The sequence below is a fragment of the Perissodus microlepis genome, chromosome 18 (assembly GCF_051167445.1).
Source record: "Perissodus microlepis isolate ML-2025 ecotype Zambia chromosome 18, ASM5116744v1, whole genome shotgun sequence".
In the NCBI taxonomy this organism is placed as follows: Eukaryota; Metazoa; Chordata; class Actinopteri; order Cichliformes; family Cichlidae; genus Perissodus; species Perissodus microlepis.
Window position 1 is genome coordinate 35,003,698 of NC_140478.1, and position 12,200 is coordinate 35,015,897.

The 12,200-nt window shown below is 38.9% G+C and overlaps 1 protein-coding gene across 1 annotated transcript; it reads left to right on the top strand.

Annotated features, from left to right (window-relative positions):
- The first annotated feature begins 4,067 nt into the window (after positions 1-4,067).
- On the top strand, positions 4,068-9,476 carry LOC146368794 (serine/threonine-protein kinase pim-2-like). Its single transcript, XM_084912668.1, has 11 exons — positions 4,068-4,158; positions 4,755-4,829; positions 5,315-6,812; positions 7,198-7,434; positions 7,560-7,685; positions 7,809-7,903; positions 8,042-8,089; positions 8,174-8,392; positions 8,482-8,662; positions 8,749-8,919; positions 9,009-9,476. The coding sequence occupies exons 3-11, from the start codon at positions 6,752-6,754 to the stop codon at positions 9,098-9,100; spliced, it is 1,230 nt and encodes a 409-aa protein (XP_084768794.1). The 5' UTR covers positions 4,068-4,158; positions 4,755-4,829; positions 5,315-6,751; the 3' UTR covers positions 9,101-9,476.
- Positions 9,477-12,200: the final 2,724 nt, after the last annotated feature.

The window sequence follows — 12,200 nt, forward strand, 5'->3', positions numbered from 1 at the left end:
CACAAAAATGACTCAGAAACACAAATATTATTAATGAAAGTCCAAATGTCAAAAAGGGGTCATACATGATCCTGAGAAATGTCCTTGAACATTTGAACATGAGTCAGAGGGTTGTCAGGTTTCTACACTGCATCGTGGCATCAAGCCTGAGATGTCTGTGTAAACAAGTATGGAGGACACAAATGCACAGACGCAGTCGAGCTGTTTACTGCTGATGAGGAAGGAAAATAGTCTGTTGGATATTAAAGCAGCATTTATTAGAGTAAGAACAGATACTTGTGTCCTTCATTTGATCCCCGTCAATTTACAGAAGACTTAAGGACCCTTTGACTTCTAACATACAGCTGCATGTTTACAATTTTATTATTTATTTATTGATTTCTAGCAAAGCGAGACTTTACTGATTAAAGACATATAATCAGACATATTACTGTTACTCTCTGAAAAAGACTCACATAAAGCAGATTTATCACAAGCAAACATCAAGACACATCCTTCATGGCTTAAAGTTGCAGTGGGACTCTTTCGCCATCTGGTGGTTGTAACAGTTATGACAACTGTTCCTGCATATATGTCCCTCCACAGTGTGAAGAAGACTGGACTCCAAGCTGCTCCTGCTGATCACTGCGTGTTCCTCCTGTGTCTAAAATCTATTTCCATTATGAATCAGGAAACTGTTTGCACCAATCATAAAGCCAATAAAATACGTCACACACTAAGAAATAACAAAAAGGAATTGTGGATTTCAAGGAGATTTTTCCCTCGTTTTTTGAAATCATAAGAATACAAACTAATGCAAGACTGTCATGTTTTCATAAGTTTGTAGAGACACTGTTCTGTTGTATTCTAGGACATCAGTCACTTTTTAAATGCATGCTCCTCCTCCTCATCATCATCATCATCATCAGCACCCATGACCTCCTTTTAGTCTTTGTTTTGTTATTTTTCAGAGTTCAGGAGATGTTCTTATGGGATTTCCACAGTGTACAAGTACTGTTTAGACCCTTTACCTAAAAGAAAAGAGTAAAGTACAAAGTAGATTTACTCACTGCAGGAAAATAATGCCTCAATCTGATATATTGTCTTATATGACAAACTGAAAGTGATGCATCAAAGTGTAAGCAGCATTTTCCTGTTACAGCTGGTCTAGATGGAACTGATCTGATCTCCTTTATGTACAGGTAGATATCCAGTGGGTTTGCTAAGGGTCACAGATGAGGGGCTGTGTGAGATGTTTAATGGGAAAGGAAATAAAACCAGTGTTCCAGACCTGCAGCTAAGATACTCGAGTATCTTAAAGTATGAAGCTGAGTATTACTTCCATACTTTCCTCCACTGCTGATGACCTTGTTACCTGCTGCTCCCTGTTAATGATCAGCCTCAGTTCTGATAGTAAACTGTTGGCTCTCGTTCTGTCAGGTTGTTGCTCAGTGACGTCTTGTTTTCATTTTCCTTCTTCTTCAAATGTGTCTTCCTTTAACTCTTTGCTTTTGTTTCTTCTTCAAACACCAAATGATACACGTGCTGCACCTCTGATGGTTTGTCAGAGAGCAGAACAATTTACATTACAGAGAATATTTTACAGTTGAACATAAACTTTCACTTTTTTCCTCTAAAGTGTGCTCACTGGTTTTTCCAGCTGCTGTGAGATGTTTCTGCCTGACTGTAAAGATGGAAATAAACACAGATGGAAACACTGAGTCAGAGTGTTGCTGCTGGTTAGTCAGTATATAGGGAGTGCAGAATTATTAGGCAAGTTGTATTTTTGAGGAATAATTTTATTATTGAACAACAACCATGTTCTCAATGAACCCAAAAAACTCATTAATATCAAAGCTGAATGTTTTTGGAAGTAGTTTTTAGTTTGTTTTTAGTTTTAGCTATTTTAGGGGGATATCTGTGTGCAGGTGACTATTACTGTGCATAATTATTAGGCAACTTAACAAAAAACAAATATATACCCATTTCAATTATTTATTTTTACCAGTGAAACCAATATAACATCTCCACATTCACAAATATACATTTCTGACATTCAAAAACAAAACAAAAACAAATCAGCGACCAATATAGCCACCTTTCTTTGCAAGGACACTCAAAAGCCTGCCATCCATGGATTCTGTCAGTGTTTTGATCTGTTCACCATCAACATTGCGTGCAGCAGCAACCACAGCCTCCCAGACACTGTTCAGAGAGGTGTACTGTTTTCCCTCCTTGTAAATCTCACATTTGATGATGGACCACAGGTTCTCAATGGGGTTCAGATCAGGTGAACAAGGAGGCCATGTCATTAGTTTTTCTTCTTTTATACCCTTTCTTGCCAGCCACGCTGTGGAGTACTTGGACGCGTGTGATGGAGCATTGTCTTGCATGAAAATCATGTTTTTCTTGAAGGATGCAGACTTCTTCCTGTACCACTGCTTGAAGAAGGTGTCTTCCAGAAACTGGCAGTAGGACTGGGAGTCAAGCTCAACTCCCAGTCCCAGTAGGACTGGGAGTTGAGCTGCATTTACTCCTTATGCAGCATAAGGAGTAAATACAGAATATTAACCAAAGTTGTGATTAAAACACCTTTTACAAATGCACAAAAAAACCCAAAAAAGAAATCTTTCTACCTTCTGCAAAGTTCATCACCCCAGAAAAGCCAAGAGCAGCAAATTCTCCGACACTGAAACCTGCAGCAGCGACACACATCTCAATGGCCTGTGTACAGCAGGAAACAAGTCAAAAAAAATAAAAATAAAAATGTAACAGCCTCCCGATTATGACCGATATATCATTTATGTCACTGATACATCCGTAACTGAAATTAACTCAGAACAATTTGTTTATTTTTTTAAATGGTCATTCAGAAGCAGAAGATTATTTACGGTGATGTTTTTGGTGGGAGTGAAACAACAATCTACTGATAAAAACAATAAAAACAAGATGTGATAATAAGAAATAACCACTGTTGGAAGCCTTATTTACTCTATCGCCTTAATCAGGTGCAGTAATTAAAGTTGAAATGAGAAACTTTGCATTTGAAAGATGCTCTTCTACTGGGCGCTCAAAATGCTTTCTTACAACAAGCATCATTCATCCACACCTTCATACATAATGTGCGCACATTTTAAATATAAATTAATATTACTGTAGCAGTATTTATTTTTTTTATTAAAAAGATAAAATGGCCACATTTAAGAAGGCAGGACCTGCAGTTATTGTCCTTTTTCCAGACATTTATCTGGCACTTACTTTGGGGTTTTCTTGGTTGAGTCTCTCCACAGCAGCCAGGGAGGTGACAAACACCGCCGGCTGACAGTGAACCGTTTTCTGCAGCTCAAATTCAAATTTTATTTGTCACGTACACAGTCACACACAGTACGATATGCAGTGAAATGCTTAGACAACTGCTCGTGACCTAAAGAAAAAAAGAAAAGGCTATGAATAAGATAGGAAATAAATATGAAAATTAAAAAGGGGTAAATTTAACTGGGAAAGAATAAGATAAAATATATAAATTAAAGTTAAAAAAATAAAATAACTGTACAACAAAATACACAATACACAGTATAGAACTATATAAGAATGTATGAAGAAAGCTCGTCCTCGGGGCCCTCCAGACACAGAGACAGCAGGTCGTAACCCAGGATCTTCTGGGCTACGGTGAACATTTCTTTAACGTTGGGGTATTTCAAAAGTCCTCTGCCCATGCCCACAAACTGGCTGCCCTGACCGGGGAAGAGGAGCACGGAGCAGCCGCTGGGGTCTTTTTTGGGTCTCCGCTGAGGCTCGCTGTTCGGGGGAGAAGCGGGGGCTTCAGCCGGAGGAGGGTAATCTCCAGCCGTGGAACCGGGCTTGTTGGTGGACAGCGTCCTGCTCAGAGAGACCAGCGACCTGACCTTCCCTCTGGAAGATGCTGCCATCCTGACTGCCACTGATGCCAACATGAGCTGTTCCTCATCCAACGACGTGTCTGCGGATGAAATAAGACGCACAGCCCGCCCGGACAAACTGTAATCACCGAAAGAGTCAACTTTGCTTGAACTCAACTCTGACATCTGCTCGGCATGACACCTCACAGGGAGACGCCATGTTGTTTATACGGAGTTTATTCTCGTCTTCTTCCGGTTGACGTTCAGGCTCTTTCACGCTGCAGCGCCACCTCAGGTCAAAGTATGTCATGCTCTAATGTATCGTGTTTTTCTTTTCTGTGCTTTAATTTGTCTACAAAGTGAAAATAACTATAAGAGCTTTTAAGTATACACAGACATGCGCTTCTTAAATTTAGCTTAATTGGCTCCAGAGGTAGGAAGTAAAAAAGTAAAAAAAAACTTCCTTGCTGTACTTAATTTTTACTCCCTACATTTTTAAACAAATATCTGTAGTTTCCTCTCCGTATATTTTCAAAACAAACTCGTTACTTTGGGTTTAACGCATTTGGGGGAAGTTAATATTTCACGTCACTGCAGGCCTTCAAACAATGAGATTTGAGCCTAAACAGTGACACATGAAAGGCAGTCGCGTTTTAATCAGTAGAGATGAAAGAGCAAACCATGTACCGTAGTTTTGATTTATTTATTTTTAGCACAACACCAGAACAACCCCACGTGCCCATAATTTGCGGTACTTCAGAAAAAAAAGGAGTGAACATAAAAGGGAGTAAAATGTTGTGGCAGGTAATTTCAAATGCAGCATTTCTATCACCTCAACAAACACTAACTGTGTCACAGTGTGTTGCTAGCTAAAGCTCCACTTGCTGTATTTCACAGGAAGAGAAAAGAATGAGAGCTAACTTCACTCAGAGATATAGAAAGAAAGAGAAAGAAACCAGGCTGTATTTAAAGGTAAGGACTGCTTAGTGATATTTGATAAAATGTAATTGTATTTTAACAGGGACATAAAGTGCTTGTCTTACTCCCTTCTTCTAGCTCGAAATTACTTGCCAAGTGGTAAGGACCGTTCATGGTCACATGGTGAGAACATTGGTGTTGACTATGAAGAGATATGGTCAGACAGGGGAGGGGCCAGTCAGATTTATCAACTCAACCTCCTTAAAGCATGGAGAGAGGCTGAAACCAATCTCTGGTGAGCCCGGTTAAGGAAAGAGATGAGTTGGTGCCTGAGATGCCAAATTCCAACATCCTCATTCCCGCCATTGAGATAACACTCTCACACAGGCCCAGAGAGCAGATGTTGCTGCATTGCAGATGTGTTATACCCCCTGCCCAGCCGAATGACTCTCAAAAAGAAAACTTTGCAGAAAATCAATGTGATCGCTTGGATCACTGGAATTATCATCTCGATATCTCTTGTCCTTCTTTCATTTCAGACGTCTTGAAAACAAGTTTTAACAAAGTCCTGGAGAAGTGCCCAATGCTGGAGGACCTCCTGCTTTACCCCTGGCTCAGATAAACTCCTCTCTGACACAAACACACACGCATACTGAATTCACATCTTGCCATACAAATGTGATACAGTAACCAACTTTCTTTCTTTCAGAAAAAAAGAAAATTGGGAGATTCAAAATTTTCCTCACAGTAATGTTTGCATCAGTCTATCAGATGAATCCCCTCCAAGTCCAATATTTACATCAGTTACAGTGATAATGCTTGGTGTCTACTTTCAGCCACCGCAGTAGAATGCCAGGAATGAATCTCATTGAAATTGTAGTTGCATTTGCTATTTAATTTAATTGTCATGGATGATACACAGACAACCCAACAGCAAACAGAGGAAAACAATGGGCTTAAATACACAGAGGGATAAATGAGGGAATAAGACACTGGATGAGAGCACAGCTGCGAGAAATCACAAACAACAAGACCATGGGGAAGGAAAACTGAAAACACTAACATAGTCTAAGGAGCTTAGAAAGAAAACGTCTGGACTTCTTTAAGTTGCTTGAAGACGTTCAAGCAAAGTTTAAGTTCTTTTCTTCCAAGAAGGTGAAACATCTTCAAGCAACTTCAAGTCCAAACGCTTTCTTTCCAAACTCCTTAGACTACGATGACCTAGATGACTGAGAACCTTCACAGACATGAAAACACTAACATAGCACACAAGACTATCAAAGTAAAACAGCAAACAAGAGACTTTTACAAAGACACAGAGTTGACACAGAGACATGACTGACTGGGGAGAAATTGGGGAACATGGAAACAAGAGTGACTAGACATGACACGTGGGACACAGGGGCAAGGCAAAGTAACAGAAACCTAAAGCCTAAGAATATAACACAAGAAGAAAACAATAAAGAGAACCAAAAACATACATAAGAATAATCAATGAATATAAATGAACAAACACAAAACACTGGGTCACAGACTCAGTACCATGACAGTTAAATGTACATAATAAATACTTTAAATCAGATGACAATGTAGCTGACACTGTGTTTATTAGTGTGTGGTCAACCACAAATCTTCATACTGTCATCCATACATGAGGTCTTTATACAAACGATGAAAGATAATGAAAGAAACTGTTTAATTGATATGAAATGATTGAATTATATGAAATATTATGGCTTTGTCTGCCAGAGTGTTTTTCTGTAAACTACTTTGAACTACTGGCAGTCAGTGAAGTCACTGAAAGGCAAGATTCTATGTTGTGTTGCCGTAGTTTCCAGAGTTTACTTATAAAGCTCACTAACAGAATTCAGTTAGAAAAGTCAAGCATTTGAAGGGCGCACATTTGAAGGAATATTAACTCAATATTAACTCATTACGGTTTACATTTCCGAGTTTAAAAGTTCTCCGAAATTACAATGAAAAAGGAAACAAGAAAAATTACCACTCCAGCCGATAAGAAAGATTCAGGAGATCAAGGTAAGTAAAATAATAAAATCAAATCCTGGTAAAATCCAAATCCTAGAAATGTTGACACTGTGTGAATCATTTTTGGAGCAATTGAATCATATGTTTGATTGAAAATAGCTTTAATACAAGATGTCTAATCAAAGAAAGGTTACCGGTCTTTTGGTAAAATAATGTAATAAGTTTATTCTTGGACTCAACAGTAAAAACAGACCAACAAGTGTCATCAAGATCTAAGACTTAGTAAACCTAGTATCAATTCGCACTGGTCAGTTTTTTTATCCCAAGAATAAACTTGTGATAATTTAAGCAAAAGCAATTTCAAATTCTTTGCCAAACTGCTTCCAGTCCTGATGTCGGGGACTCTTTTTCACCACTGTGTTGTTGTCGTTTATAGATTGTAAGAGCAGGACTGCTAAAAGAAAGGCCAGTCCTGAAAAGAAGACCCCAATAAAAAGGAGGAGGGTCGCTGAGCAGGCTGGTCCTTCCACCAGCTCAGATGTGGTCAGAGGAGTGAAGCGCAAGGTTGTGCAAGATGAAGAGGGCACAACAAAGAAAGCAAAGAAGGCTAAACTTCTCGACCATATGAGCGGTGACAAGGAGCAAGCATCCTCCTCGTTGGACTCTGGTAAAGGTAGGCTAATTAGTTGAATAAGGGGGTAGATTAAGTGTGGTTGCTAGGTTTAAGATATTAGTGTTTAGTGTTTGTGTCTATCATCCAGTGAGCTGATGTGCTTTTGGTGTTTTCCACATCTCCAGACTTGAACAACAAACAGGTGTGCGCAAAAAATGGCAAAAGAAAGGCCGCGGGAGACAACAGAGAGTCACCCAAGAAAAAAAAAAGGAATGTGGACCAGGACAAAAAATCAGTGGCAGACCAAAAACGTAAGTAGCAAGCAGCTTGGGTTTTATATTCAGGGGAAGGGCAAAAGGAACATTTAGGCTACAGAGGAGAGTAATTTGTGTCACAGCTGTAATAAAACAAGATTTGTTGTTTTGTCTGTTCAGGTGAATTCCAAGCCAGATATGTGGAGGAGCACCAGCTCGGAGAAGGAGGCTGCGGAGCAGTGTTTGCTGGCTACCGGCTAGAAGATCGTTTTCCAGTAAGTGTTCAGATGATGGTAGTAAGACAGGCAGTAACGCAGATAATGGATAATATCGTAAACTGAGACGTCTGCTGTGTTTCCACCTTTCATTATGTCATACTGAGGAAATGCTCACCAATGCTCTGTGTCTTCTAGGTTGCCATCAAACACATTCCCAAAAATAAAGTCTACTGCAAAGTGGCGGTAAGCGTCCAACACTTGAATTAGTTTTACATTACTGGATTGAATGCGGCGTTCCTCATCATCCACTTTGTTGTAATATTTCAGGATGAAAGCGGGAAGAAGCTCTCAGTGGAAGTGGCCATTATGGTTAAACTTGCAGGTGAAGCAGAAGGGTCAGTGGGAATATCAGCACCTGTGTCCTTGCTGGAGTGGTTCGACCTTGGCAAAGAGCTGATCCTGGTGCTGGAGAGACCTGTCCCCGCTGTGGACCTGCAAAAATACAAAGAAGAAAATGGAAGAACTTTAACAGAGGACAAGGCCAAGGTAGGTTGACTGGGAGAACCTTAGACTGTACAGCATTCAATCAAGGCAGAAAAGCATTAACTCATTATTGTGTTTTTCATCTTTTCCAGGTCATTCTGAAGCAACTAGTTGATGCTGTAAAGGAACTTGAGGATAAACACATCTTTCATCGGGACATCAAGGGACAAAACATTCTGATTGAGACCGGCTCAGATGTGCCTCGAGTTCGCATCATTGACTTTGGACTGAGCTGCTTTGTTAAGCAGCGATCTCTGTATCGCATCTTCTATGGTAACATATTCTGCTCCTGCTTTTCACAGATGTAACAATTTGTGTCTTTTGTTTTAGAAGAAATTGCAATTGTGTCTGTTTGTTAGGCACTCCTCTTCACATCCCTCCCGAGTGGTACATTAGGAGCTGCTACAGGTGTGGACCCACCACGGTGTGGCAAATGGGAGTGGTGTTGTATGAAGCGCTTCATGCACGATACTTTAGTACCGCGAGGTTCCTCACAAAGAAACTGAGCATCAAGAAGCGTCTGTCCACAGGTAAGAAAACTTCAAACTTCCAGATTCACTGATGCCTTGGATCACTAGAACTATCATCTTCATCTTTTTGATCTTTTCTTTCTTTCAAGAATGCCGGAATTTCTTGGACGCATGTTTAGCTATAGTCCCGGAGAAGCGCCCAACACTGGAGGAGCTCCAGCTTCACCCCTGGCTAAGATAACACACACAAACACATAATTCACACCTTATCATATAAGTATGATACATTGTAGTAACTTCCTTTCTTTTTTCTGTTGGACAGGAATAGATAGAATGGGTCAATCTTAAAAAATAAATAAATAAAAATGTAGCTTTTTTGGAGTTCCTGTAACCCCCCCAGCCATCCCAGGAAAGGGGATCTCTCTTTGAATGGGCTTTCCCGAGGTTTCTTCCCATCGATCTGGCCCCCTGGGGAGTTTTTCCTCGTCTTCATAGAGAGCTTGGGCTGGGTCAGGAGCTCCATCAAAACTGTCTTTATTTGATGACATTAAAGTCATCAAATAAAGATGTGTTTTACTTAAAGTAAAATTTGATCAAAATAAAACTTGTTTAATTCATCTTTGCTGAGGATTCTCCTTCATTACTATTTTGTTTTGTTTTTTTGTTTTGTTTTTTTTTACCCATGGTGCATTTTGACAAATAAGAAAACTGAATCAGGTTAAAGTGTGCACAAAGACAGTCACACTGCAAATGATCTGAAGACTTGCATCTGTTGCTCTAACCCCCAACTAGTTTAGACAGATTTCCTGGTTCTACCAGAGGTTTTTTCCTTCAAGAAGGGAGTTTTTCCTTCCCACTGTTGCTGAGTGTTTGCTCATAGTGGGTTGTAAAAGCATAAAAGTTAATAAGAGTTATCACAGCGGGAACTATATAGCTTAAGTGTACAATTTCTACAGGACGAATTATAACTTCATTATGTATAAAAGCTCCTGTGGATAATTACTCCTATTTGTAACTTTACACAAGAGAAAGTTTGCTGTCACACTATTTATAACAGGTTGGATTTTGTCCTCTGAGTTGAGCCTTTGGTTGCAGTTTATTGAAGAATTTCCTCTAAAGTAGCTGTTGATAAAGATTTAAAGTCCTGTTTATATACAGAAATATGCTTTAGTTCATGTTTTTTTACATGTCTGCCTCAGTGGATCAGTAGAAGATCTGGCACAGGAAACTAGATGATGAAAAAAGGGTACGAATACACATATATATCTATATCTATATAGATACAGATATATACACACACACACACACAGGTTGCAATGTAGTATTTTCATTTTTTCTTAGCATTTCTTTAACGTCTTGGTGCAAAAGAATACCTGCATTTGTGTGTAAAGAAATGTTACATATATACTAAAAACAGTTGGAAAAAAGAACTACAAATTTGGAAAGGAATTTATTCATGTTCTTACTCATAGATGGAGTACATGGTTTAAAAACACTGAGGAAACAGATATGAGGCGGCTGTATCAACATAAAAACATTAATACAGTTAAAAATGAATAAAAAGTTGCACGCTTAAACTTATTTCTCTACAGTTTGTACAATTAATCCATGTAACAATAGGTTCTCTCTTAATATAGTAGTTAATTAAAATATCTTTACATAAAAATACATTTTTAAGTACTCTCCGGTGGAAGTCTGTTGTGGCTTATGTTTCTAAATGACACAACCATAAAGCAGCCCACAGAATATACAAATATGTCTTTGATAAGTGAATGTTGGCTCCCACAATGGCCTGTTAAGTTATTGCAAAAATAATTTACTGCATAATATGTCAGATTAGAACATGTTATAAGCACAAAACTGAAGGGGAAACAATAAAAACAAAAATTAAAAAACAAATACTAAATTAAGTTAAAGGATATTTCTTACTATACTATATAATTGTATAATGTTGCGTTTGATTGCAAATGAAAACCCACCAAGAAAAAAAGAAAGAAAGAAAAAGAGAGAATAGAGTTTAATTTATTCAAAACACATTCTTTTCTTTTATTTAAGCTGTAGCGAGATTCAAATGGACAAAAGAGAAAGAAAAATATTACAGATTTGTTTTATTAATCATGAATAAACTTTATTATACACAACTCTAAATTTCAGTTGGTCTTAGTCAGATGTGTTTTTAATTAAATCCTGCAACACTGTGCTCGCTGCCATCACTTTATATCTTAGTGTGCAATTCAAATATATACTTATTACAATATTTTTCCCCCTTAACTCTCAACTCGCGTTTTTAAAATGTCTGTGATCATATTTGTCCGTTGACTTCTGTCTGGGCCTCGAACGATTCATCAGACAGGTTGGCAGCCTCCAACTGATGCTCCAGACTTTCATCATCGCCTCTATTCTGATCAACTCTTATCTTAAACTTAGTGATGAACTCATTACTGGCCAGCGCGCCCTCCTTCTTAGGGCACGTGGGCTTTGATAACAGCCGGCTTTCCAGTCACTCTGCAAAGAAAATTCACAAAACATTTCTTATTTGGTAAGCTTGTTAACAAATTTTAGTTCAGTTTTGCTGAAAGTTATAGCATGCATCAGGTAAGAAGCAATTGGTTTTTAAAAAGCATATACATTCCCCAAAACATTTTTATTATGTGCATTTTGGAGAATAAAAGATTGTACACAATTTCCCTTTTTAAAGTAAAAAGATTATTAAGTCTAATTCTTACTTATTCAGTAGATTAAAGTATTGAAACATCATTATTCATAAAATATGCACATTACAAAATTAAAGTTATTCAAAAATTACTCAAGTACTTACTCCAATACTCACATTATTCAAGTACATTTAATTTTTGCCAATGTAATGTCACATAAAATCTTAATCTGAATAAGGGATTTGAACCCCACTGTCACGGCCAGGGGATCAGCAGGCCGCTGACTAGTAGTGTTCTCTCTCTTGCTCTCTCTGTCTCTTGCTCTCTCTCTCGCTCTCTCGCCAGGGCGGAACTCATGGTGGGTTCACGCCCTCGGCCCACGCCCCTCTGAAGAGGAAACACCTGGGCCTCATCAGTGCAGCCAGCATTTAAGCCAGGGAGTGGCTTCTACTCATCGCTGGATCGTTGTGTGTGACTCGCGTCAGTGCAGCCCGGCTCTGAGCAAGTTCTCTTTTGCTTCCCTGTGCAAAACCTCTAACGTGTGTTTCCTTCTGTACATAGATCCCCTGGACCCGACTCTGCATTCCCCGAGCGGATTCCCTTTTTGTGTGAGTGTTTGGAGAGAGAGTCAGAAGAGGAGCAAGTGTCTTTTCCCTACCTGGATTTCCCCGGAGCCTTTTCCCTGTC

Coding starts and splice junctions, on each gene's coding strand:
- LOC146368794 (XM_084912668.1), top strand. CDS start 6,752: ATGAAAAAGGAAACAAGAAAAATTACCACTCCAGCCGATAAGAAAGAT. Junction 8,090..8,173: donor AAGTCTACTGCAAAGTGGCG/GTAAGCGTCCAA, acceptor GTAATATTTCAG/GATGAAAGCGGGAAGAAGCT. Junction 8,920..9,008: donor CAAGAAGCGTCTGTCCACAG/GTAAGAAAACTT, acceptor CTTTCTTTCAAG/AATGCCGGAATTTCTTGGAC.